At 45.5% G+C, this 27,464-nt stretch overlaps 1 protein-coding gene and 1 long non-coding RNA gene across 6 annotated transcripts in view; one reads left to right on the top strand and one right to left on the bottom strand.

Moving 5' to 3' along the window:
* Positions 1-840: 840 nt before the first annotated feature.
* LOC147010694 (uncharacterized) lies at positions 841-12,441 on the bottom strand. 2 transcript variants are annotated; one of them, XR_015052325.1, is made up of 4 exons: positions 12,182-12,441; positions 10,643-10,808; positions 10,241-10,336; positions 841-953 (listed from the first exon to the last, which is right to left on the bottom strand). It is a non-coding gene; the product is annotated as an uncharacterized LOC147010694 (long non-coding RNA). The 2 variants fall into 2 exon arrangements; XR_015052326.1 differs by lacking the exon at positions 10,241-10,336 and having other exon boundaries at positions 850-953; positions 12,182-12,438.
* The window catches only part of LOC147010693 (rho GTPase-activating protein 20-like), a 76,160-nt gene continuing 57,323 nt past the window's right edge, over positions 8,628-27,464 (top strand). For 2 of the 4 annotated variants that reach the window (XM_085859328.1, XM_085859327.1), the window contains exons 1-6: positions 8,628-9,049; positions 13,566-13,639; positions 15,074-15,352; positions 16,001-16,150; positions 21,298-21,339; positions 22,097-22,181. In XM_085859328.1, coding sequence (XP_085715454.1) covers positions 8,978-9,049; positions 13,566-13,639; positions 15,074-15,352; positions 16,001-16,150; positions 21,298-21,339; positions 22,097-22,181 — 702 coding nt within the window. In that variant the 5' untranslated portion in view covers positions 8,628-8,977. Of the gene's footprint in view, positions 9,050-13,565; positions 13,640-15,073; positions 15,353-16,000; positions 16,151-16,188; positions 17,277-21,297; positions 21,340-22,096; positions 22,182-27,464 lie in introns of those variants that run through there. The other 2 variants (XM_085859329.1, XM_085859330.1) reach the window with 2 other exon arrangements.

Here is a 27,464-nt window from a genome sequence, read left to right as displayed (position 1 = left end):
CTGTGGAAGTTGCTCAAGCCTGAGGGATGGTGGGATGGCTTACTTATTGGCTGCGGTGTGTTTCATTAGTAATGAACTTGCAGAGAGCTGGCCAAGTAGCTAAAGCAAGCACTCCATTTGAAACAGTTGCTAAGGAACGGCTGACTTGGCAAGGAATGGCTGGTTTAATGTAATGTACCCAATAGACAGGGACAAAGGCTCTGAAGTGGGAACAACAGGTTTAATTCGGACACTGGCACAACGCAGCACAGCACAGCATCAGAACCTGGGCGGGTCACATCGCTCTCTTTAACCACGCCCTGGTGCACCCATGTATGCATACATTATCATAAACTTCTGATGCATCTCATCTCTCCCCCCCCCTCTTTTTTTTTTAAATCAAGACACTCAGTGGGCTTACAGACACGAGCTGATCTGCTAAGGGCTAGTGGAGAGCTGTCCTTGCTTGCAACTACTGTGGGCTTCTCAATAAGGGGTACTGGGTCGGAAAGAAGTTCAGGTATCCGTTGGTCCCTGATCCGACTCGCTACATATACCGTTGAGTCAATACAAGTCCGCGGGTCATGTGATGTCACAGTAATCTACGGCAACAACACTCACCAATTGCAACTCTTGGCCGTCCCCAGGGATGGACGCACACTTCTCGGATGAAACTGGCTCGATGTTGTCAAACTCAATTGAAACGCATCCATCGACTGCAGGCTTCCAAGCCACCAACTGTATGGCAGCACCTCCTTGCGAGATACCCGGACATTTTCAAGGATGAATTCGGGACATTGAAGGGTTTCACTGCCAAGCTCAACATTGAGAAAGATGTGAAGCCAATTTTCTGCAAAGCACGCCCAGTTCCTTTTGCATTGCAAGAGGGGAGGTTGATGCAGAATTAGCCAGACTGGAAAAGTTAGGTATCATTAAGTCAGTTCAGTCCTCAAATTGGGCTGCTCCAGTTGTTCCTGTTGTGAAGACAGACAAATTGATACGACTTAGTGGGGATTACAAAATGTCGATCAACAAATGTTACACCTTGGACAAATATCCCTTCCAAGGATCGATGACTTATACACAAGACTGAGCAGAGGACAGTCAGTCATTCACCAAGCTCGACATGAGATTAGCCTACCTACAAGTTGTTCTGGATGAGAATTCCAAAGAATATCTCACAATCAACACACATCGGGGGCTCCACAGATACAACCGCCTGAGCTTTGGTGACACATCAGCACCAGGAACTCTTCCAACATTGTATGGATAGCCTGTTCGTTGCTGAACCACACATTGTCGTTTACCAAGATGACATCCCAGTCACTCCGCTCAGAGCTTCATCATCGTGACAACCTCGAATGTGTGCTACACATTATCTCCGACTCCGTACTACGTCTGCGGAGAGACAAGTGCGAGTTCATGGTTCCGTCTGTGACCTATTTGGGCCATCGTATCGATGCCGAAGGCTTACATCCCACTAAAGATAAGATCAGAGCAATCAAAGACGCCCCAGCTCCGACCAACATTTCTGAACTCAAGGCTTACATTGGCATGCTGCAGTACTTCAGCAGGTGTATCCCAAACATTGCTACCATGCTTGGCCCACTGTATTGCCTGTTAAAAAATAGGCGCCAGCTGTAAATGGGACATTCCAGAGTCATTAGCCTTCCAGAAGTCAAAAGACATGTTGCAGTCTTCAAATGTGCGAGTTCACTTCGACCCAGACAAAGACATGGTCCTGTTGTGTGATGCGAGTCAGTACGGGGTTGGTGCTGTTTTGTCACACATCATGCCAAATCGCAGAGACCAATCGCATTCGCATCTCGTACACTGTCCCTGGCTGAGAAGAACTACAGTCAACTGGACAAAGAAGGACTTGGCATTGTATCCGGAGTTAAGAAATTTCACCAGTACGTCTTCGGTCAACATTTCACGATTTACACGGACCACAAACCACTGCTTAGTTTGTTTGGTCTAACAAAAGCTACCTCAGAGGTCTTACCACTTCAGATCATTCGCTGGTCACTTTCACTCTCTGATTTTGATTACGACATTACGTACAGACCTGGCTCCACAATTTCAAATTCAGACGCCATGGGTTGCCTGCCACTTCCGGACACAGTGTTTGACACCCCTGCACCTCGCAGCATGATATCTCTGATGGAATTTTTGAATGACAACCAAATCGATGCTAACCAGATACGGACCTTCACCAGGCATGACCCACTTCTTTCCAAGGTCATTCATGCTACTGGGCAAGGGTGGGGCCTTTTACACGACGCTGACCCTGAATTGTATTCATACAAGGCCAGGTAGAATTAACTAAGTGTCGAGAATGGCTGCTTGCTGTGGGGATGCCGAGTGGTCATTCCCCCAAACTTGTGTACAAAGATTTTGGATCAGCTTAACGATTGTCATGCAGGCATTGTAAGAATGAAATCCCTAGCACGGAACTATGTCTGGTGGCTTCACCTTGACTCTGACATCGAACAGTGTGTGAAACATTGTTGTCCATACCAAAGTAGTCGAAACGCCCCTGCATAGGCACCACTGCACCCCTGGGAATGTCCCACTGAATCATGGCAGAGGATTCATCTTGACTATGCTGGACCCATCAAAGGCCGTGTGATCCTTATTGTTGCGGATGCTCACATTAAATGGATTGATGCTGATGTAACACGTACAGCAACCTCACACGCTACGATAGAGAGGCTGTGCCAGTGCTTTGCCACTCATGGTTTGCCATGCTTGATAGTCACTGACAATGGAACCTGTTTCTCAAGCTCTGAATTCACCTGCCTGAATGGTATAATTTCACAAGTTTGTGAGCCCACACCATCAAGCTTCAAACGCACTCTCTGTTAACTCATTGAGTTTCGTCAAGTCTGGTCTAAATAAGATATACGGCGGAAGCCTTCAGACCAGACTATCACGTTTGCTTTTCACTTCCCGCATCACTCCCCACACTACAATGGGGGTGACACCAGCTGAGCTGCTGATGAAACGACGTTTGCGTACACGACTAGATTGTCGAAGACCAGACGTGGCGTCGGTGGTGTATCAAAATCAGTGGAAACAGAGACTTCATCATGACAAACATGCTGGACAGCACTCTAGAAACATCAGGGACCAGGTGTTTGTGCAAAACTTTTGTCGTGGAAGGGCTTTGCTTCCAGGGAGCGTTCACAAAAATGAGGGACTGTTGTCCTACAAGATCAAACTCGAGGACAATCGAGTCATCCGGAGGTACCTTGATCATGTTTGGTATTGGTCTTGTGATCCTGTCATCTTCACAAATGATGTCTCGCCACTTCCTGAACCTGTGAAGAGTGACGGTGCTGCAGATGGGACTGCACCACTCCCTGAGGCTGACCCCAATAATGCTGTTGCAGCGCCACCAGCAGGGCCTTCTGTTGGCTTTGTACCCCGATGATCATCCAGAGTTCCAAAGGCACCTATCCGCCTTGATTTGTAGCCAATACCTATACAATCATGATCTTTGTATGATTTACTAGTATCTTCATTACTCTTGTTTTCATCTTTAATGTATCTCTCACCCTAACCCTAACAGATAAACCAGAAGCATGGGAATATAGCTGCGCATGATGAAGCTGGGCTCACGGATGGAGGTTTCTGTGTGTGGAGCACAATAAAAGATTGATGCACTCAAACTGCTTTCCCTGCTTGATACATTGCAGGTATATTGATCGGTGAAAAGCTTTCATGAGGAAACACCTCTGGTTCAAATGCAGGTGGTGTTAATGCAGGAGTGAGTGACAAAGGCACTTGAGCTGATTCAATGTTTGGCTCCCCATGACGTAACCTGAGTTGGTCAACATGTTTACGCATGCATCTGCCATCATACAACTTCACAAGAAACATCATTTCACCAATGTCCATAATGATGCCAGATAACCACTTGGTTCCATATCCGGAGTTCAACACGTATACAGGATCATTGATCTGGAAGTTATGGTATACAAATGTTTGGTCGTGATTACGTTTCTGTTGATACTTGTTCTTCTCGACAATCGACCGTTACGTCCGGGTACACTAATGTTAACAGTGTTGTCAATTCACGACCTATCAGAAGCTTGGCAGGTGAGTGACCGGTGTTTTGATGTGGTCTGGTGTGGTAGTTGAGCAACACATGAGCTCAACAAGATTGAATGGAACCTTCCTCGACGCGGCTTCGACCATTCTTGATGAATTGATCAGCATTTTCAACTTGACATTTACTGGCAGATTTGTAGGGGGCAGATGTGTACTGCTTAATGCCATTCATTTTACAAAAGTTCTGAAACTGTGAACTCGTAAATGACGATCCATTATCTGATACAATGGAGTTTGGAATACCATGTTGCGTGAACATGGTATGTAGAGCTTCAATTATTACAGCAGAGGAAGAGGATGGCACCACAAGAGCTTCAATCCATTTGGGCATCAACTGCAATAAGGAAAAGCTTCCCTTGAAATGGACCAGCATGGTCGGTGTCGTCTGGACCATGGTTTTGATGGCCATGACCACATGGCCAATGGAGACTGTGGTGGTATCTTGTCATGGGCTTGACAAGTGCAACAATGGCGTGCACTGGACTCGATGTTACTGTCCAAACCAGGCCCCCAAACATGGGTTTGGGCAATAGCCTGCATGGCGACTATGCCTGGATGAGCATTGTGGAGTTCACTGATAATTTTCCCACAGAGTTTAGGTGGAATTTTATCACTCGGCTACCCCCAAAGCAGGCAGTCTGCATTAATAGAGAGCCCATCCTTCCAGATGAGGTACGGTTTCACCCCTCCCGGTAATAATGCCCAATTACCTGACATAACAGCGTTTAATTTGTGACAAATCTGGATTGCTATTGGTAGCACAAGCAATCTGTTTAGTGGTTACGGCGCCTCATCGTGAATGACATTAGCCATGAGATTAATGATATCACCAGATTGTGGAGGATCTGGGATGGTTACGGGAGGCGGCAAGTGACTGAGCGTGTCAGCACAGTCCATTTCCTTACCCGGGCAGTAAACCAATGAATAGTTATAACCGACAAGGGTCAACGCCCAACGTTGTACACGACCTGATGATGTGGGCAGAATGGCTCTAGTTTTTCCCAGGAGACCTAATAAGGGTTTGTGATCAGTCTCAATGGTAATATGTCTTCCAAAGACATATCAGTGCATCTTTGAGGTGCCCCAGACACGCTAATGCCTCTCGTTCTACTTGAGCATAGTGACATTCAATGTCAGATCGGGTTCGTGATGCATACGCTCCAGGCTGGAGATTACCGGTTCCATTTGTTGGCATGAACGCACACCCAATGCCATATGAAGAGCTATCACAACTGAGAATAAGTTCCTTGGATGTGTTGTAATGGACAAGTAACGGCAAGGAGGACAGCATGGTTTAGCGGCCTTGAACGATCTTGTTTGGGCAGCTTCCCATTTCCAGACAACGCCTTTCCTGAGGAGAAGATGCAGAGGCTTGACGGTTGTGTTTAGTTGAGGCAAGAAATTACCAAAGTAGGTCAACATACCTAGGAATGCACGAAGTTCTGAAATGTTTGGTGGCATTGGTGCATTCGCAATGGTTTCAACTTTGCTCGGAGAGGGCAAATTGCCTTGACAGGAGATTTGATGACTCAGGTATTCAAATTCACGTGCCATCAAGGTACACTTCTCACGCCTTGGGTGCAACCCAGCTTATGACAGCCGATTGAGGACTTTATTTAGGTTCTCGAGGTGTTCATGTTGTGACTTGCCAGTCACTAGAATGTCGTCCTGGAATACGACTCTCTTTGGTACCGTTTTCAATAATGTCTCCATCTTGCATTGGAAGATTATTGCAGCAGAGCAAATGCCAAATGGGCATCTGTTGTACATGTGGAGTCCTCGATGAGTGTTGATGCATGTATAGGGCTTGGAATCTTCATCCAGTTCCATTTGAGCATAGGCATTGGTCAAGTCAAGTTTAGTGAATGTTTGGCCACCCATGAGAGTTGTGAACAAATCCTCTGCTTTGGGCAAAGGGTAACCATCCATCTTTGAAGAGCGGTTGATCGTCGTTTTGTGGTCCCCACAAATGCGCACTGTTCCATCTGCTTTGAGTATTGGAACGATGGGTGCTGCCCAGTCTGAATACTCGACTGGTGAGATGATGCCCTCACTCTGCAGGCGGTCACACTCACATTAGATCATTAATGTCATCATGTAGGGCACAGGTCTAGCCTGTGAAACAATGGCTGAGCATTAGCAGAAACATGAATCCTCACTTTGAGCCCTGCAAAGGTGCCAACACCATCGCTGAACAGGCCAGGGTACTTGTTGAGCATGGTATCGTATCCAGAATCAGAGTTGGAGACTGTTTATGTCACTCCAATTAAGTCTGATAATTATTTGTAACCAATCTTGGCTTTAGAGGGTTGGTCCTTCTCCATGCACTGTCAGCAGTGGTAGGACATGAGTGCTGTTTCCATATCTTGCAGTTACGTTGGCTGAGCCAACGACAGGAACCACCTCCTTGGTGTATGTTCTCAAGTCAGTAGATACAGGCCCGAGTGCAGGACCCTTTCTCAGAGGGTAGATGGAGGTGAACTTGCTCTCGCTCACAATTGATCTGGAAGTGCCGGTATCAACTTCCATCCTCACTGGGATGTTATCGATTGCTATTGACTATAATTGGAGCATCGGAGCTCTTTGTTCCAACAGAGAAAACCTCATAAAGTTCCTCACTTGACTCCCGACTGTGCAGGCTGTGCTCTGTTGACCTACCGTCCGCTGCATCAGGGTTCACCCCAATGTGATAAGCAGGAGACAAGTTCTTCAACTTTGATAGAGAATGACACTTCAAGTGTCCCCGCTTATCACAGTTGTCACAGGTATAATTCCTGTACCGACATTGGAAAGCTTGATGATTACCACCACAACGCCAACAAGTTACCCCAACCTTCCAGGTAGATTCAGAAATGTCAGGAGGTGGAGGTGAATTTGGTGGCTTGCTGAAACACTTTTGCTTGTCACCAAAGGTTACCTTGTTAGCCGATGGGTCCTGCTGGATAACTTTTGATTCGTTAGAGATCACACGCAGGCTCTCGGCAGTTTGCACGTACGCAGGGGCTATTTCCATGAGTTTCGCCAAATTGGGGTCGGATTCAGGGAGGACTTTCTGCAGAATTGAGTCGATGATGCCGATTATAAAGAAATCACGTTACACCTATTCGTGTTTATCTGTAAATTCACAATGTTCGGCGAGTCGGCGTAAATCAGATGACTGACCATCTTGATGATGGTGGGTAGCAACTTTATATCTCGAGAAGATCTGACCCGGTTTAGGGTGATGATATCTTTTCACGAGATTGACGAGCTCTTCATATGACTTGTCAGAAGGTTTGGCTCGGGCAAGAAGATCTTTGCTTTCCTTATGAATATTTAGTGACAGTGCTGTGGAAAACTCGTCGGTACATACTAGCTGCTTGGTAACTGAACACATCAGGAATGTTTCTTCACGAACCCCGTCGACACAACTCAAACGTCCGTGTGTTCGGATCGTGTCTGCAGGGGGCGCTCCGCCTCGGTTGTTTTAAGCACGGACGGAAACGTGATGGTGCTGCCTCCTCTTGTTAGTTGCTGACTTGATCGATCTCACGCTGTCTCCCGAAAAGTGTTTGACCATATGTGTGACGGAGACGTTGGCTTAAATCACCGTCTTCGTGATTAATGGGATGTGGATGCTAAGTTGAAGTTACTACAGTGCAGTGCTATCAAGTATAATCTATCTGTAATTCCAGCAATCTGTGTGCGTCTGTCTGTCTGTGACCGCTGTTTCTCGACAACCACCGGTCCGATCTAATTGAAACTTGCCAGGTATATTGTTGGGGCCCTGTGGATGTGCCTTTTCAAGGTTTGATATTAATCGGACAAGCGGTTCCCAAGTTATGGCCATTTATTTACCAAACCAATGACAGGACACGGTGCTATGACGTCACAATTGTTCTTCTTTGTTTGTTTGTTTTTATTTCACATACGGCCACGCACGAGTTATTTAAAATCCCTGAGGAATGATTGACAGAGGACGTGGAATGCGGTTAATGCACAGGCGTGACGGGCCAAACGCCCTTCTCCACCCTCTCTGCCTCCTCAGGTCCTCGGTCATAGCGACGTTTCCACGAGCAGCCTCATCACGCTTTGTTGTGACAGATGTATTCCCCGTGTCACCCCCTGGGCTTTCCTTATGAATATTTAGTGACAGTGCTGTGGAAAACTCGTCGGAACATAGAACTTTGTTATTTCATTGTTAAAATTTAATAGAATGCAAGCGCCTTGTGATCGTGCGAGAGGGGGGGGCGTCCATTTATTACGTACGCATCCGGAACAGAGCGGTTCTCGGTGGGGCGGGGGCTCAATAATTGTCATGTTTTGCGTACGTAATAAATGGATGCCGTTCTGAAGGTAGTCCACGATAAAAACCAGGGGTTTTCAAGTCACGTGACCCTGCTTTATGACGACGATGCCCGAGGGTAGCAGGACACGCATTGTTTCACAAAGTTTATTCAAAAAATGATTGTCTTTAAAACAAAAAAAACGGTGCGTCAACGCGATGCTGTGACGTCAGAAGGCGCCGTTGTCGGAGGTGAAGAGGTGTAAGTTTGTGCACAGGTGAATGTGGTTCGTAATACGAGCAACGCAGAAAGAGTGATCATTCGCGAGGACATGACCCCCCTCCCTCCTCTCGGGCTGAACTTGCAAGGTAACCGACGCTGATGACCTCGTATTGCAAGGGAGGAGAAAGGAAATGAAGAGGAACAGAGAGACCTCTGAGGGACAGGGAGGGGACGGAGGAGGGGCAGTTCGGCACACACCGTCGAAAGCGTCGTCTGCTGAAAAGTGAAAACTTCCAGCAATTACAACCACCGGGGTTGGTTGTGGGTTAATTACTCAGAGCAACGGGTGGTGGTGGTGGTGGTACCTTCGTTTTCGATTCGTCTCGATTAGAGAGATGAAGGAGAACTCGCGACACGGACAGGACGAGTGTCCGGCGGACGCTGCAAGCGTGAGAACTGCCACAAAGGTAAGGGGGGTCGTGTGCAGGTTAATGGACACCACCATGGGGTTAATGGACGCATCATTTTCAGGAAGTCACACATTGTGTCGTCCCATCAGGCTGGACAACACATCCCCAGGTGGTCGTGTCAGCATTGAAGGTCTCAGTCATTTGTGGAAGCCTTAACGGGGCCACTTCGGCCGTTATAGACCAGGAGGGTTTCGTGGAGGCATAAAAGAAACGGTGCGCAGTGCCATGATCACAGATCACCGTGTTTGTTTTCAAACCGTCGGACAACAATGACATGTACAACTCGGGCCAACCTCATGTACATTCGGTGCCTGCAGGGGATTTTGCAGGTTCATCTGATCTGGATCTGAACCAAAATCGAATCGGCTTGTTCTTGTCACCGAACCCATTCATCCACCTGGTTTTGTCATGACCCGTCCATAACGTTTTGTAACATCATGTTGTATAATATCGTTTTTGGCCCCTAATCTCTCAATGGTGAAGAATCACTTAGAGTTAAAAAAATAACTCTTATCCAGATTCAGATCTTCACCAAAATCGAATGGATTTGTCCTTGTCGTACACCCAACCTCTCCACCAAAGTTCTGTCCAAATCCGTCCACCACTTTTTGAGAAATTGTGTTGTACATCGTTTTTGGTCCTATCTCTCAATGGTGAAGAATCACTTCCGAAATTCCAGTATCTGCATTTTCACCAAAATCCAATCAATTCGTCCTTGTCACACACCCAAACACTGCACCAAATTTCGTCCAAATCCGTCGACAATTTCTTGAGATTCCCTGTTCACAGTCAAACAGGCAGACGTGGGTGACCTCTGTCCACCTTCGGTGGTGGATGTAATTGTCAGTTTACACTACACTTTGGGTAAACGAACTTTCGGGCCACCTGTGTTATCACGCTGCCATCTAAGGCAGAGACGTCAGGCTGATGAAAAACACTGCTTCCCACGGTGGTCAGCATACCTTTGTTAAGTTTAAGTTGATAAAACCTATTGATCAGCATGACTGCTTCGTCAAAACCACAAATAAATATCAGCTTTTGCAGAGGACATCAAGCCAGCTTTTCCTCTCGACTGACATTCACTTGTTGACCTTACAGTTCACGTATCTATTCCGAGTGGAAATCTTACAGTTCACGTCCGTGGGTACACGGACGGATGTGTGCGGATGTATAAACGACTGTAATCACCGTTTGGCAAAGTGCCTGGGGAAGAGGGAGAGGGTTGCTGCATAATGGAGTCCTGTAGGGCCTCCTTTAATTTTTAGGTTCTTGTATTTGTGGAACCTGCACAAGTACACACACACACTTTGTATGTAAACCCTGAAGCGAAAAAAGTATCCCTATCCCACCTTGCGCAGAGTTTCCAAAGATAGGTGTGAATAGAGGATAGCACATGGAACCGAAACAGCAACGAATACTACCCCCAACGATTGCAAAAAAAAAAAATACAGTATAAAGTGAAATATCAGCAGACATATAGCGACAACTGGGAGACCGATTAAAAGAGAAAGGAGATATGAAAAAGAAAGACTTGGAGAGATTGGGAATCGACAAAGAAGGCTCATTGGAATGATTAAGAGGTCAACTCACGCGGCATTGAGAACGAATCATGATAAATGCCCAAGACCGAGGACACTGCACCAATGGCGTTAAGGAAACAGGACCGAGTCATTCGGACAGGTGTAGGTTCAGGAAGGTAGAAAAAGAATGCACGAGTCACCTCTTATCGTGATGTGAGAAACTCATGTCAGAAGAGCTGGACACACAAAGACACAGCAAAGGAAGTAGAGTAATCCACGGGAACATCTGCAAAAATTTTAATGTGCCAGTCCCACAAAACTCATGGAAACACAAACCAAAACCAATCATTGAAAACAACCACATAACACTCACGTATGATCTATTGATCCTATCGAGTGTGAACATAGAAAACAAAGCATTGCAACCGGATATAATACTTGGGTACAAAAAAGAAAGAACGGCATCGCTAATTGAGCTTTCTGTACCCAGCGAGTTTGGCCTCAACAACACAGAAATCAAGAAAAAGACCAAATACCAAGACCTCAAAAATGAAGTGAAAAGATATTGAAAGCTGAACAACACAAAAATTGTACCAGTGATAATTGGAGCAACGCGAATGACGAAGAACCTCATGGAGATCTTAAAACCATCCCTGGGGATATTACTGCAAACAAACTACCGTTGCAAGCTGTCCTGGGCTTGATAATGATCCTGAAAAGAGCCCTTGAAACCAAACTTTGAGAACAAGAAAACTTCACCGCTTGGCCCATGAAGCGTGATCCCTTATTGAATCGGAGGTAGCTACTTCAGGACCTGGGAGCATTCCATTCCATTGTTTGAAATCCACATCTGGAGATGAACAATGACACACATGTACACGCACACACATGCAGACAGAGACACCAGAGAACACAGGATAACCTGACCTTGGGGGAATTAACTTCCCGAAACACGCTGGTGGAGGCAGTTTTATCCGTGTCGTCAGCTGTGAGCTTTTATGGAGAAATCTCTACCCTAAGGGGGGCCAACATACAGGTTTTTCCATGCTCTATTCTCTAAATGCTGAGTCTTTGGAGAGGGAGCAACACGTACCATTATTGAGTTTTTGGTGTGACTCAGCCAGGGTCAGAATGAACCACCAACCTCCTAGACTCGGAGTATGTGTTCTAACCACAACACCACATTACACTTTACAAGTTAACGACAAAATGGTATCCTTTGCCAAGTGAACCACTCAGCATAGGTTGACCTTGTCCTTCATTAATAGCCACATTTTTAACACACCATTCTCATGGTGACCCCATGAGACACCGAAAATTGTTTTAAACGCAATTCATACTGAAGTACATCAACATGTTGAAAAAGGATACAGACTGGGAGACAGAGGAGCTGCACACAGCAATGCTTGATCGAGAGGACTAGAAGTCGAGGATTGATGTCATCTGAGAGCCGACTTTAGAACAAGAAGATACTGAAGTTCACCCCTTTCCTCACAAGTTTGGTTTTGAAGCCATTTGTATCAACCTTCACATTTTAGACCATAATATATCAAAAAGCAATGTAAACCAATCATATCCACAAAAATAACAACTGGGAAAAATCTCAAACCTTTCAGTTCAATGATGTTCCAGTTGCATTACAACAACATCATAATTTAGGAGGTGTCGACTTTCACCTGCTCACACCTCTGGGATCCTTGGTGGCTTTGAGCTATATACGATTCTCGACTTTGGTCGAGTGTTTGGCTTGGCTCATCGATAATAGAAAGCCACAGGTCCAGCCCTTCCCTTCTGAGCAGGAGTTCCTTTTCCTTTGAGTCGAACAGTCATTGACTTCCGAGCTGCTGGGTGAGAAATGTGTCCTTAATGCCTGATGTTATAATTATGTCCAAATTGTGTGATTTTGTTTCATCGATAACCACTGAGACTGCGTCAATGAAAATTGTGTATGTGGATGGATGGTCATTTTGAATGCGACGGAATATCGAACTGTAAAGCGGTTCATGGCGTTGCATATGATGGTGATTAAAAAGTAATTGTTCCTGTAACATACCCTGGCAGCTTTAGTGTAACGGTGTTTTGTTTGGTTCGTACCTCGCCCGCTGCCGGAGGAACGGGAAAGGCAATTGTAACCAGTCTGTGTGTTGGTGAGTGTGTGAGTCCATAGGTAGATTTACTTGAATGTGGAAATATCTGTAATCTTTGTATCCTGGTTGTGTCATCAGGTGTTGAAATTGTTTTTTCTTAATCGATTGTGTGCGTACAAGCATACATGATTGATAGGAGGTTGAGTATCTGGGATGTTCAGAGCCGTAAAATTAATAAATCCAACGTCCACCATCCAAGTGTCCCATTCCACAGCTCGGATTCCTTTTTATACGCCCGATATCTATATCTATATCTATATCTATATATCTATATCTATATATATATCGGGGCGTATTATGTGATACCGGTCGTCCGTCCGTCTGTTCCTGTCCGCACTCGAACTCCCAAAGTTTTCAACTTTCACGTTTCATATTTGGTACATTGGTACAGACTGTGGAGACGGTGTGTCGTGCCATACGTTCGTCATCTAAAGTGGTTGCCATGGCAAACAGGATGCTGTTTTCCATGTAGTAGCACAATTCTGTATCTACCCTCTTGTTCGGGCATATATTGTACTCACTTGAGCTCTTGTTAATATATAATTTAGTGATACCTTTTACAAGTGTCACAGACTAAAGCAAAAATGCATCTCACACATGGACATGAAAGTTTTCTGAATAATAGAGAATCTATTTTCACCTGTGGATGGAAGTCGTTCGTCCGATGTGGAGCTGCCTACCAGTTATTTGGCTTCTGATAAACACGACGTCGTTAGGTCTCCATTCAGCACACCAGGCTGTTGTGTAGCGGAACTGCATTACCTTTTCATTGCTTGCTGAAAAACGAGGTTTTGTGCAATGTCTCTCTGTTTCAGTCTCATTTCTTTTCCCGACCATTCCTTGTAGTTAAAGGCTAAGGGCCTACTGCAGAGGAGACGCTCCGCTCCTTGTGGGATCAGCATCGATGTGCATTTGCTCAGGTAAATGAAAGATTTATTTTTCAATTAACAAAGACACCAGCCCCAAATGAGAAGTGTGTAAGCCTGCAATTTTCAGCATCATTTAAAGTTTTCTTCCTTAAACCTTTGCTTGTGTGTATGTGCAAGTGATAGAGATACATAGACATTAACAACAACCCCTCGTAGTAGTGTTCAAGCCAGAATTTTAATGCTAAGCTTCAGTCTGGGACACGTGGGTAGAATTCTTTTCTTTTTCTCCCAGTAATTGCTAGATTTAGACAACTTAAACATCGTCATCATCAATGTTGTCAGATTTGATTGACTTGTCTGTTAGAGAGAGAAAGAGTGATCTTGTGTTCTTCAAGTCAACTACCGCTCTCCATTTTAATCATAAGTCTAAGACACACGTCTGTCTTCAGGAATCATCAGCAAGAGAAAATTGTGAATTGCTTGTAACTAGAGTGTAAAAACTCGTTAGAATAGGCCGCACCTGTTTACTTCCATGTTGGTGTAAAAACGGCAATTACAGTATTTGAATACGAAACCAGCATGTTTTCTGGCTGCTTTGTGCACACGTTGTGAAGCTCCAAGCTGGTGTCGATGTGAACAAACCAGATGAGCCATGATGGACAGGGATATGATGACATCCTACCACGTCAATTTAATCAGGAAAACCCATCACATTGTAATGGTACATGGAATTTTCTCACCGTTATTCCTAAAACCAACTGTTACTTTTCAACTTTTCAAGCGAAGCCACTTGTGTTTCGTTGAAGGCCATGGTTTACCAAGTGGACAGCTGGTTGCATTTCCTGGCTGTAATATCTAGAGTAGAGTGATTCATTCTGTAATGGCAATCAACCACCTTAAATTAATCGCGACGTTACACTTCCAAAAAGTGGCAACCACTCGGAGCTTAATGTACTCGACTTGAGACGTACGTATTCGGCGTGTGCTCATTGGCTCTGCCTGCGCACGGACCCAGTTTGTGTGCTGTTTGCCCACAGAGCCAAGCTTGCTATTAGCTGATAAGGCTGTGGTTACATTTGCGTACAATCCTTCCCTTGCGTACTTGGCCTTATCTCGTTTTCTGCACTGCCTCGAGCTGTGGCCGCAACACGCCAATAAACATTCTCTGCAAATGCTGCTTTGAATCTCGACGTCCCTCTAGTTTTTGCTCTGTAAACGGGAATTAAAAGTCCTCGCGGCTTATGGTTTTCATGAGACCAGGATTCAAAAACGGTTGATGATTAAAAGTAAATCCACAAAATCATTAATTCAGAATGTATTAGAACCCGATTCATTGCCTGAAAAATAGTACAATGCATTTTCGGCTATACCGTTCATTTCTACATTGTAGTAGAACACAATGGCTGTGGTTTATTCCTTTTCCTCCTGATAATTTTTCTTCCTTCGACCCTGCTCCCCCTCTACATCATTTCCACCCCTCTCCAGGGACGCTATCAGACCCTCCAGGTACAGCCTTTTCAATCAACTACCTTTATTCCCCCCGGAGGATCTTTTAGGCTTGGAATCTCAGATCCAAGCATCGACCCAGCACGCGTGCACAAAGGGTGGCGCGCGATTATGCTCGGGACCAGGGGTGAGCGAAAGCGATGCCCGTCCAAGGACTTTGGAATCTTTCCACTATGACGTGCACTTGATTACGGGACCTCGGATCCAACGGCGCTCGATTGTGATCCGTGGAAACTCGCTCTTCATTGCCAAGAGCAAGTGAGTTCCCCTTTCACCGATGGACGCCCCTAAACACGGCACCGTGAGGCAGAACTTCCCGTGCCGGCTTTTCCAAAATCACTTTGCACGTTTCCTCAGCCAATCTCCTGTTATGAGAAGTACTTTGTCGTACCGATAGCTCTTTGTCCCATTACACTTATCTCTCTGGGTCTCTCCACACTCAGCGATTTGTCATAAAAGGCCTTAAAAAAACGATTGTCCGATTGCCTTGCCAACACTGTCACACAGAGGTTGTTGAAAACGAAGCGGTGATTTAGAACCACAGCATTTGACATGCTTTTTCAGCGGGCCTTTTGAGGGACTGCTATGTTCGTGACATTTATATTCTAGTGGAACGAAAACCACATTCGCACAAGAGGCTAGTCTTTATTTTTTGCATGAAACACTCGGTTCTCTGCAATGCCAGTCATTTAATTTCATCAACTACTCCTATCGTTTCCAGTTTGTTCTCCCCGAGCAGTTTTGCTTTGCGGAGTCACATCCACTTTACTACCGGCGTCAGATATAGAAATTGTTTCCCAGAAATTATCAAGGTGGAAACTTTTGCAGAATTTTGCCATCTGTGTGAAATCCTTGATCGAAGCTTGCCGCCGTCCTCACCCTCCTGCTCCACGCCCTCCACCACAGGCTGGACAGTGCGTCTCGGGTGAAAGCTCACGTGAGGCTACAAGAAGCGTGGGTTTCCTCATGTGTGGACGAGGTTTGTGAGCTCAGCGTACCTTCTGACCAGGCCTTCGTGCTGGGATGGCCCATCAGCAATCACGTCCTGCTGTTCAGGCAAGATGCCATGATCGATGGGATCTTGGGTTCAGCCTCGACCTTGGGTTTATGATTGGCACAGTTTGAGGGACAGTTATGTTTTTTTTTTTTTTCCTTCTTCTTCTTTTTACTGCCGAGGTTGTGATTAATCATTATACAGCGAGGCAGACAATCTATGTTTCATCTCCTGGATACTGCCTTTCAGCCTGTCGTATCTCAGATTGATCTTAAGTGTATCTATTTTTGTTCTCTGAGTCAATTTTACTTTCCTTTCTCAGTGCCATTTCAAAACATAGAAACTATTTTCATAAAATGCTGTTTGCATTTACCAATCACCCTTTTCATAACAATCACCCTCTTGTCTGTCAGCTGTCCTCCGTCGTCAAGCTCTTCCATGAGCCACGACGTGTGTTCCTTCGTTCATTCATTCGTTCTCATTTCTCTAAAGCTGGTGCCTTCTGTCTGAAACTAAATGGTTCTCTTCCATGGTTCTGTCTTCCTGTTTTGCATTAAAAATTCGAGAATTTTTATTTTCTTTATTCATCTACGAGATGTGGGTGGAGCTGTATATATGGGCAGGATTTGGTGCACATCCTTATACATGCTCTGGGAAGATTGTAGTGAAAGCAGACTGTGGCTCTTTCTTTAAACCACTCCAGTCCCTGCGGTTATGGTTTTGGTATGGCATTGCATGAACTTGACATCATGAGCTGTAGTTTTATTTTTTGATTTGTTTTCAATTGAACTATATTCGTACTTAATTAGTGTACAATGATGGTTTATTATCATGTTGATTTGCAGGAATATATTTAATGAATAGCATACTTCATGGTACAACTCTCCCTTTGCATCAGACAAATGTTAACAGTCTGATTTGCTTGGTGGAGAAAACCTACAACAAGAAATTAAGAGATATCCTGCCATACGGATCATAATTTACCGTAATATCCTGAGCATGCATCCTTTAGAGAATCTGTTAAGCTGACTATCCCTTCCAAACTTTGCACATGGTTGTTGAAGATTCTCCTTAAGTCACTTTTTCTTTTTCAGTGATCTCTGTGTGGGAAAGCCACACAGACCAACACTTTGCCTCCTTGGCACTCTTTCCGATCTACAATCGCCTGAAGGATGACTGAATGAAGGGGTATAGCTTCCAACAGATCAGATATTCATGTATTTTACTTTTTTATGAGCTATATTTCTTGACATCTTACAATTATTTCATAGGTGCTGCAAAAATAGCTTGTGGACTTGTAAAACTTCTTGTGTGGTCAGTGGTACATAATGAAGCTCTGGATGACTTTTGAGATTTTTCATCTGGTTAATATCGGAGCTGAGAGGGCCATGGAATGTCCACGAAGGTCGTCCTCCTCTCCCCTCACCCCAAATGAAACTTGAGCTGTAAAAGATTCTCCACCATTTATATTTGCATTTCTTGAGATCATGTTCAGCATGCTTATCTTTCTTGTAGAGGAGCGATTTTAATATCTTGGCTCCAACATCAAACTTTTAGGAATATCGTACATATTCTAAAAATGGTGTCTTTCTCAAAATCTGTTTCGTGCCTGCATAATGATGGAATATTGCTTTGTGCTGGTGGTTTTCCTACATCGCTCTGCTGCACCAAGAGATTGGGGTTTCTCTCGGTGGGGGGAGGGGGGAGGGTTGCCATTCCTCAGTGCTGAACGTATTTCAATGGAGAAGGGGTGTTTTTTTGTACACACTGTCGAGGCTCATACAAGAGCTAACACACAGAATGTACAACAAGGGGAACAGGAGACAAGAGGGGTGGGAGAGGGAAGAAAATAAACAATGTGGAACTGAGATATGAGGAGATCTGTGGAAGAAAGAGGGATGGGGTGGGGTACACAGGGTAAACAAGATGGACACTACAAGGACTTTTAGGTCCTTACACTACAGGGACTTTCAGGAAGGAGAGCAGAGAATTTGAAGGAGGTGGGTTTGAGGTGGATTAGCAGGGGGTAGAAAAGATCATGGTTTTGGATGGGGAAAGGTAAGAGATGGTGGTGAACAGCTGTTTAGAAGACCTGGAGGGAAGAGAGGGATTGAAGAGAGTGTGGGAGTTTGTTCCAAAGGTGGGAAAAAAGAAGAATGAAAGAGTGAAGGTGAGCAGTGATTCTTGATTTTGGTGGATTTACCAGAAGGGGGTTGCTGGTGGACTTTGAGCACCCTGTGGAAATAGAGGGTGGGGGAGGCTGGGAAGGAGACAGTAGAAGACAGAAAGACCACCGACTTGCCTGCAGTGAGAGAGTGAGAGACCCAACGCTCGGCCTCATTGCGGGAGATACCAATGATCCTAAATGCCTTGGTTTCCACAGCGTGAAGCCGAGAAAGGTTTTTGACCTGTCATGATCTGAGCACTGGGATTGAGGAACATTTAAAATAGCATTACAACCCAATTCGTTTCTGAGTTCTGTTCCAGTTTCCACACCTGGTCGGATTTGACTTGACAATAACTAGCATTCTTGTATGGTGCCAGTGAGGGCACTGCAATATGGAGCATGCCATCCTTCAGAGCCATTTAGGAGTCAGCTAAATGTAGACATATGCACAAAACAGTGGAGTATTTGACTCCTCTTCTTCATAAGTCTCATAATTCTTTCTCTCCCACCTGTCCACTCAGTTTTCCTGAGCATTTCTCCTCCCTTCATTTTTCTTCTCTGTCCCCTACCATCCAATTCCATTTCTCAGTTTTCAAGTTATCAATTACACCACTTCCAAAATATTGAATGAACCACCAGCTGGATATGTTTATTCCATTGTGGCCATTGAAGGTCTTGTATGAGTGGACATTTGGTTGGTCACATGTTCATGGAGACCTTGCTGATAAAGTCAATCAATTATGTGAGTTTGTAAAGAGGACATGGATTTTACTTGTAAGTTATCTGATCAAACGGAAGATCAAATAGCAATGGAGTCATTTGAAGGAACCCGAAGAAGTAAAGAGCAAAGTTGAAGTCATCAGTAGGAATTTGGATAGGATTCGGGTTTCAGCCGTGACTCCACAACCCTCATCCAGGCACAACCAAGTGAGCCTTACAGAAAATTTTCTGCAATAATTCACTTCTTCTTAAGTCAAGACAGTTACATAAAGAAAGAGAAATAGAGTAAAGGAGATAAAAAGAAAATAACAAGCAAGAAGTAGAATGACAGATTTACACATGAAAGGTTATGAGGATGGGCTAATCGAATGTGATGTTGATGTGACGCAGGTGTTACAGGCTGTATAACAGTCTCTCCCTCCCTCACTCACTCTCTGTCTCTCTATCTCTCCCCTCTCTCTCTGTCTCTCTGTCTCTCCCCTCTCTCTTTCTCTCTGTCTCTCCCCTCTCTCTTTCTCTCTGTCTCTCTATCTCTCCCCTCTCTCTCTGTCTCTCTGTCTCTCCCCTCTCTCTCTCTGTCTGTCTATGTCTCCCCTCTCTCTCTTTCTCTCTGTCTCTCCCCTCTCTCTTTCTCTCTGTCTCTCCCCTCTGTCTATCTATCTCTCCCCTCTGTCTCTCTATCTCTCCCCTCTCTCTGTCTCTCTGTCTCTCCCCTCTGTCTCTCTATCTCTCCGCTCTGTCTCTCTATCTCTCCCCTCTCTGTCTCTCTATCTCTCCCCTCTCTCTCTGTCTCTCTATCTCTCCCTCTCTCTCTTTCTCTCTGTCTCTCCCCTCTCTCTTTCTCTCTGTCTCTCTATCTCTCCCTCTCTCTCTGTCTCTCTGTCTCTCCCCTCTCTCTCTCTGTCTCTCTATCTCTCCCTCTCTCTCTTTCTCTCTGTCTCTCCCCTCTCTCTTTCTCTCTGTCTCTCCCCTCTGTCTCTCTATCTCTCCCTCTCTCTCTTTCTCTCTGTCTCTCCCCTCTCTCTTTCTCTCTGTCTCTCTATCTCTCCCCTCTCTCTGTCTCTCTGTCTCTCCCCTCTGTCTCTCTATCTCTCCCCTCTGTCTCTCTATCTCTCCCCTCTCTCTGTCTCTCTGTCTCTCCCCTCTGTCTCTCTATCTCTCCGCTCTGTCTCTCTATCTCTCCCCTCTCTGTCTCTCTATCTCTCCCCTCTCTCTCTGTCTCTCTATCTCTCCCCTCTCTCTCTGTCTCTCTATCTCTCCCCTCTCTCTGTCTCTCTGTCTCTCCCCCCTCTCTCTCTGTCTCTCTATCTCTCCCCTCTCTGTCTCTCTACCTCTCCCCTCTCTCTGTCTCTCTATCTCTCCCCTCTGTCTCTCTACCTCTCCCCTCTCTCTGTCTCTCTATCTCTCCCCTCTCTCTGTCTCTCTCTCTCTCTCTCTCTCTCTCTCTCTCTCTCTCTCTCTCTCTCTCTCTCTCTCTCTCTCTCTCTCTCTCTCTCTCTCTCTCTCTCTCCCCCCCCCCCCCCCCTGTTGTTATGTCCATCTCACCCCTTAAGGCAGCTTCATTCTGCCAAAGCACCCCCATGGAAAGATTACCTTGGGTGGTTTATGCCTTCACTCTCACAGTGATAGTCGGGGTACGAATTTGGAATTTAGCCCTCGTGCCAGTATAACTTGCCTACTCTTCGCAAAAGACACAGAGGGATCTTTAACCTCCAACAACTAATGCATGCAGATTTGTCCCCAAGCTTAATGTCCATCTTAGAGATGGCTCACCTTGTGATGGAATGACCTGCATGCAAAACCCCAATCCGACAGTTTATAGTCCGGCCTCGAAGCAAACTCAGCCTCGACAGCTCATAGGTCAGTACGCTGGCTCTGCACCATCCCATCAGAAGCATAAGAGACAAAGGGAACTGAAACGATCTGAAAGCAAATGTTCCAATAACATTTTAAATCAAATTGCTTTGTTCTTTGATTTATCCCAGTGTTATTGTGGATTATGTGTTTAACAAGAAAGGGCATTGAACAGCACAAGGAACAGTCCAGCCAACATTTTCTGCACATGATCAGCACCTTTGGAATACTGTATTTTATTTTCCAAAGCTATCAACCTGTTTTCAGTGGTGTAGAATAGAGTGCTTAAAGGCCACCTGCTTCCTCCGATAATGCGTGTACAAAGCAATACCGTCCATTCCTCTAACTCTCACAGATCCTTTGATGAAGTTATTCTTTTTCCGGGTTTTTTTTTCCTCACATTTTCCATGATTTCAGAAAGGGATTTTGAATTATGCTCTTCCTGCCACCCCCGCTTTCCTCCCTCAGCTGTACTGAGCACAGAAACACCTGCCTGACCATCTTGAAGAGGTATGCTCGTTTTCTCAAGCCTCTCGAAGTCGTTATAAAATATTATTTATACTTTTCATCTCTGACTTTTTTTCCACCTCCTCTTCCTTACCCTCCTCCCATCACCCACCCACAAACTGTGCTCCTGACATTTTGACTTCATGTTTGTCCCCAGCCACTTTCACTGTCATGGCCTTCATTCAGCAGCTTTTATAACGGACCCATTATGAACCCAACTCGGCTGTGAAATGTCACGCTGGAATCACGTGCACCTTTTGTCTTTCTCTTTTCGCCATTTGTGCTTTTGGAAGTTCCTTCCTGTTCACGTACAGTGCCCCCATCATGCTTTAACGTCACATTCCTGGAAAGCCTACTGTCCTTGTCGCTTTTCGATTACCGGTAATTAATCACATGGGATCATTACAGGTATACGTGAGCGTGTAAATATTTATAGAAACACGGGTAACGATTCAAGGCAAACGCTTCCAGTTCTATTCAAACTTCTCATGGGTTGTTGTCTTTGGTGAGAGAACTCACTTGTACTATACGGTGCTTGTGTTAAGCCAAAGAGTGCCGAATGAATGAATCACTTGTCATTTTCGATCTTCATTCTACATCTGGTAACTTATTTGACGGATAATAAATTTGATGTTCAATGTCGGCCACTCTGCAGCTGAAATGTCAGGATTCTGGGCCTTTGTATATTTATACAAAATGTACTTGTATGTTGGTTCTGGAAAAGATTGTGAAGAGACTCCTTTTTTGTTGTTATTTTCAGCACAATAGACAAGGAGAAGGCGAAGGAGGAACCCAAGTGCATCCCACTGAAAGTGGAGGCACGAGACATCGGCGCTGTCGTTTATGTAAGTACAGAGCCTTTCCCTGTACTGGGGTGATCATGTTCTTTGCAATGCCATTAATTATTTACCGATATGGTCATGGTCATCGAGGGCTATAGTGGTGCATTGTAAGAAATGGTCACGTATTTCAGACGTGCTGTAATGACATTCTCAGTGAGAGGGACTATGGAGAACATCCGCAAGTGAGGTCTGGAGGGACTCTGGGAATGCCATTGGCTGATTGCTCAGCCAACAAGTTCTTGTATGATATGCTAGGTCCAATGCACAGAATATTTCGAGAGATGCTGTTGTGACATCTCACTTCTTCTTGTTGTTGTTGTTTCATATGCAGCCTGTGGCCACTAGTTACATCATTTTCTAGAAGTGCAGCTGTGCCCCTGATGTAGCATGACATGTACCAGCTTAGTGGGAACAGTGCCCCTGTTCCCAGTAAGCTGGTACTCATTTTGCCGACCTCAGAAGGATGACGGGCTGAGTCAACCCATCTGGTGTTATATAACGACACAACAGAGACTCTAACACAAGACCCTAAGACCTTAAGCTAGCCACCTTAACTGTTAAGCCAACATCAGGCTTTCGCTTGATGTTTACGGCATTCATCATTTGTTGCACAAGAAGAAGGAGCCTGTTCATCATTTATTTGTACTTTTAAGAGAAGAAAAAAACAACTTGATGTCAGAAGCGATTATATAATTCATTAGACTGAGTAGTTTGTGGTTGAGTTTTTATGCTTCCTCAGCTGAAGGCAAGAGGTATGACGTATTAGGGTTTGCCGCATGTCCGTGCATCAGTTCGTTATCATTTTTTTGTTACCATGGTAACTTGGACCCACTGAAAGGGCTTTGACCAAACTTCAAACAATTATGGATTTTAACACATAGATGAACTGAAGAGATTTTGGGTTCAATGGGTCAAAGGTCGATGGTCATGTGCCTCTTAGTTGAAAATCTTTATTACCATGACTAGCAGGGGTACCCGGCATTGCCCGGTATATTTTTTTATGGGGGCCTAAAACACTTCCCCGCACCCAATAAGAATGGGGTTGCCAGTCCAACTCAAAATCCCGTGAGATTTGCGGGAACCCCATGGAATTGCAACTGTCAATCGTGTCCATGACGATGAGACCCGAAACCAAGAGATCGCAAAATCAACTTCGCACATGGAGAAATGTACTGTACCCAACAGCGTGGTCACAAAGTCCCGTTCCCACCCTCCCACCCCCCCTCCCCAATTATGATCATCATTTACCCTGGTACGTTTCGTTTATACAGTGCCTATACAAAGTCGACACTCCCTGTCAAGATTTTCACCTTTTGTTGCCCTATACCCTGGAATTAAATTGCATTAACCCTTGGAGCACAGTAAAGACAATCATTAAGAAGTGGAAGGTGGATGGTACCACCAAGACCCTGCCAAGATCAGGCTGTCCCTCCAATCCTGGATTACCAAGCAAGGAGGAGACTGATCACAGGCCACCAAGAGGCCAATGGCAACTTTGAAAGAGCTACACGCCTTTATGGTAGGAAGGAAGCCATTACTCAAAAAAAAACTCACCTTGAGTCCCATTTGAGGAATGCAAAAAAACACTCCAGAGGTTCTGAAGCCATGTGGCAAAAAGTATTGTAGTCTGACGAAACCAAGATGGAACTTTTTGGCCCAAATGCAAAACGTTATGTTTGGCGCAAACCCAACACAGCACATCACCCAAAGAACACCATCCCTACTGTGAAGCATGATGGTGACAGCATCATGTGATGGGAGTGATGGGGATGTTTCTCATCAGCAGGGACTGGGTTCAGTTGTCTTACCCTTCCTCCCGCCCGTGGTTTACTGAAGCTTGTGGCGAGGCAGTTGTCCTGAAACAACTTGCCTTTGCCTCATGGAAAGCAAACCCAACTGAGGGCAATCTCAGTTCTTTCCACAAAGCTCGGAACAAGTGTGTAGCTACCCTCAGGAGAGCCAGAAAACAACATCTTTCTCATCTCAAGTCTGAACTCTCAAACCTCTCTCCCTCCTCAAAATCCTGGTGGCGTTTAATCAAATCTGTTTCTGGTGTATGTTCCCCCTCCATCCCCTCCCTTACCTCAAATGGCCGCACTGCTGATTCCACACGTGATAAAGCTGAATGTCTAAACTCGGTGTTTGCAGCTAAATCTTGTGTCCCAAACCCATCACTATCTCTACCCACTTTACCCAGTCGCACCCAACTGTCCCTGGACTCTGTATCCTTTTCTCCTGACAAGGTGGAGAGCTTGCTTTCAAACCTCGAGTCAGATTCTGCAACCGGTCCAGACGGCATCAGCCCACGTGTCCTCAAAGCCTGCTCTTCTGCTCTTGCTCACCCTCTCTCTGTTCTATTCACCCTCTCATTTTCCCAAGGTCATCTGCCATCTGCTTGGAAATCTGCTAACATCACTGCCCTGCATAAAAAAGGTGCAAAAACAGATCCCTGTAACTATAGACCAATCAGCCTTCTCCCAATCATCAGCAAGGTTATGGAATCCATCATCGCTTCAGACATGAAATCCTTCCTCTTCTCCAATGGCTTGATTTCCAATCATAAATTTGGTTTCAGACCAGGTCACTCTACCCTAGATATGCTGCTACTGCTCTCCCATCAATGGATGGAGGTCCTCAATGCCAGACAGGAAATCCGAGCCGTATCCCTGGACATATCACGTGCTTTTGACACAGTCTGGCACCCTGCCCTACTCACCAAACTCTCTTCCCATGGTATTCAAGGCCATCTCCACTCATGGCTCGCAGACTTCCTCTCCTGTCGCAGTCAACGTGTGGCCCTAAATGGAGTTCTTTCATCCCCTCTTCCTGTGCAGGCTGGAGTTCCTCAAGGTAGCGTTCTGGGCCCTGTTCTTTTCTGGTTTTCATCAATGATCTCTCGGACTCTCTGGAAAATCCTCTATTTCTCTTTGCCGATGACTCCACCCTCTGCCGTACCATCTGTCATCCCTCAGACCGGCAAGCAGCAGCTTCTTCGCTCACTGCAGATCTGGATAAAATCACAAACTGGTCCAACACGTGGAACATGTCTTTCAATCCAGACAAATCTCACACTCTCACTATGTCTCTTCGAAAGGACCGTTTACAAAACCCCCCATCCACTTTCTCAACAATCCTCTGGAAGAAGTCTTTTCTTTCAAGCTTCTGGGTCTCACTATCTGCCATGACCTTTCCTGGGAAAGTCACATTTCCAACCTTGCCTCAAAAGCCAGTCGCCGACTGGGAATCCTCCGTCGTGCAAAGTCCTTCCTCGGCCCTCTTGAGCTCCTGACCACTTACAAAGCTTTTGTCCGTAGCCTGATGGAGTACTGCTCTCCCCTCTGGGCTGGTGCTCCTGCCTCCCACCTTTCTCGACTTCACGCTGTCGAAACCAGGGCTTTTAAGATCATTGGCATCTCCCGCAATGAAGCTGAGTCTTTGGGCCTCTCACTCAATCACCGCAGGTTGGTCGGTGGTCTTTCTGTCTTCTACCGACTCCTCTCCACCCTTGCCCCCCGTGCTCTCTCTGTGATTTGTCCCAACCACATTTCCACAGGGCGCTCAAGGTCCGCCAACAACCCCCTTCTGGTAAAACTACCAAAATCACGAATCACTGCTCATCTTCACTCTTTCATTCCTCTTTTTTCCCGCCTTTGGAATAAACTTCCTCACTCTATTCTTTCCCATTCTTCCCTCCAGGCTTTCAAAACAGCTGTTCACCACCACCTCTTATCTTCCCCCATCCAAATCCTCGATCTTTTCTACCCCCGATAATCCACCCAAGCCCACTTCCTTCAATTCTCCTGCTTTCCTTCCTGAAAGTCCCTTTAATGTCCATCTTCCCCTCGCCATGTTCCCCGTCCCATCCCCATCCCTCTCCCTTCCACAGTTCACCTGTGTCTGTTCCCCAATGTTTTGTCCCTTCCACTCCCGCCCCTCTTGTCTCATGCCTCCTTGCTGTGAGTTGTGTGTTAGCTCTCATACGAGCCTCGACCAAGGTATACAAAAAAAAAAAAAAAAAAAAAAAAAAAAAGACAATCATTAAGAAGTGGAAGGTGGATGGTACCACCAAGACCCTGCCAAGATCAGGCTGTCCCTCCAATCCTGGATTACCAAGCAAGGAGGAGACTGATCACAGGCCACCAAGAGGCCAATGGCAACTTTGAAAGAGCTACACGCCTTTATGGTAGGAAGGAAGCCATTACTCAAAAAAAAACTCACCTTGAGTCCCATTTGAGGAATGCAAAAAAACACTCCAGAGGTTCTGAAGCCATGTGGCAAAAAGTATTGTAGTCTGACGAAACCAAGATGGAACTTTTTGGCCCAAATGCAAAACGTTATGTTTGGCGCAAACCCAACACAGCACATCACCCAAAGAACACCATCCCTACTGTGAAGCATGATGGTGACAGCATCATGTGATGGGAGTGATGGGGATGTTTCTCATCAGCAGGGACTGGGGTACTTATCAGGCTCGAATGGAAATTAGATGGAGCAAGATACAGAAAAATAGAAAAATGGAGTCCTCCTCAAGAAAGCTGAAATTGGGACAGAAGCTCACCTTTCAGCATGACAACGACGTGAAGCACAAAGCCAAAGCCACACTGAAGTGGCGAAGGAAGAAAAAGTTAAATGTCCTTGAGTGGCCCAGTCAGAGCCCCAACCTAAATCCAATCGAAAATCTGTGGCATGACTTGAAGATTGCTGTCCATCAATGCTCCCCACGCATCTTGACTGAGCTTGAACAGTTGTGGACAGAAGAATGGGAAAATATTGTCCAATCAAGGTGTTTAAAGTTGGTAGAGATCTATCCCAACACTCACAGCTGTAATTGCTGCCAATGGTGCTTCTACCAAGTATTAACTCAGGGGGGTGGACACTTATCCAACCAAGATATTGTTACGAATTTGGAATTCAATTGCACACAACATACAGGTTCCCTTAGTCAGCTATGTCAATAAGTGCATGTTCCCTAGATAGCTCACCTTCCATTGTTTAAATGTTTTGAAATCGATTAGATGTGCTGTGGATCAATTTAATAGTTAGGGAGAGAACAATGGAGACGTCCCTCCCCCTCCTCTGCGAAGAGGAAGAAGAACCCTGCCATCCCGTGTTGTCAACAACTCCCTCCCACCCGTGGTTGAGCGGGGGGGTGGATCATGAGGGCATGAGTCACGCCGGGTGCAGGGGAGGGGGTGCGAAGGATAAAGAGGACATCTTTTCTTTGTTCAAAAAGAGTCCCGTGGGAGTCCAGTGGTAGGGCTGAGTTCGTGGGCTGAGTGTGTGGGA

The sequence above is a fragment of the Eptatretus burgeri genome, chromosome 16 (assembly GCF_056783735.1).
Source record: "Eptatretus burgeri isolate ZD-2024b chromosome 16, Ebu_testis_v1, whole genome shotgun sequence".
Lineage (NCBI taxonomy): Eukaryota > Metazoa > Chordata > Myxini > Myxiniformes > Myxinidae > Eptatretus > Eptatretus burgeri.
Note: the sequence above shows the minus strand (reverse complement) of the source record. Positions and strands in the feature narration are given on the sequence as shown.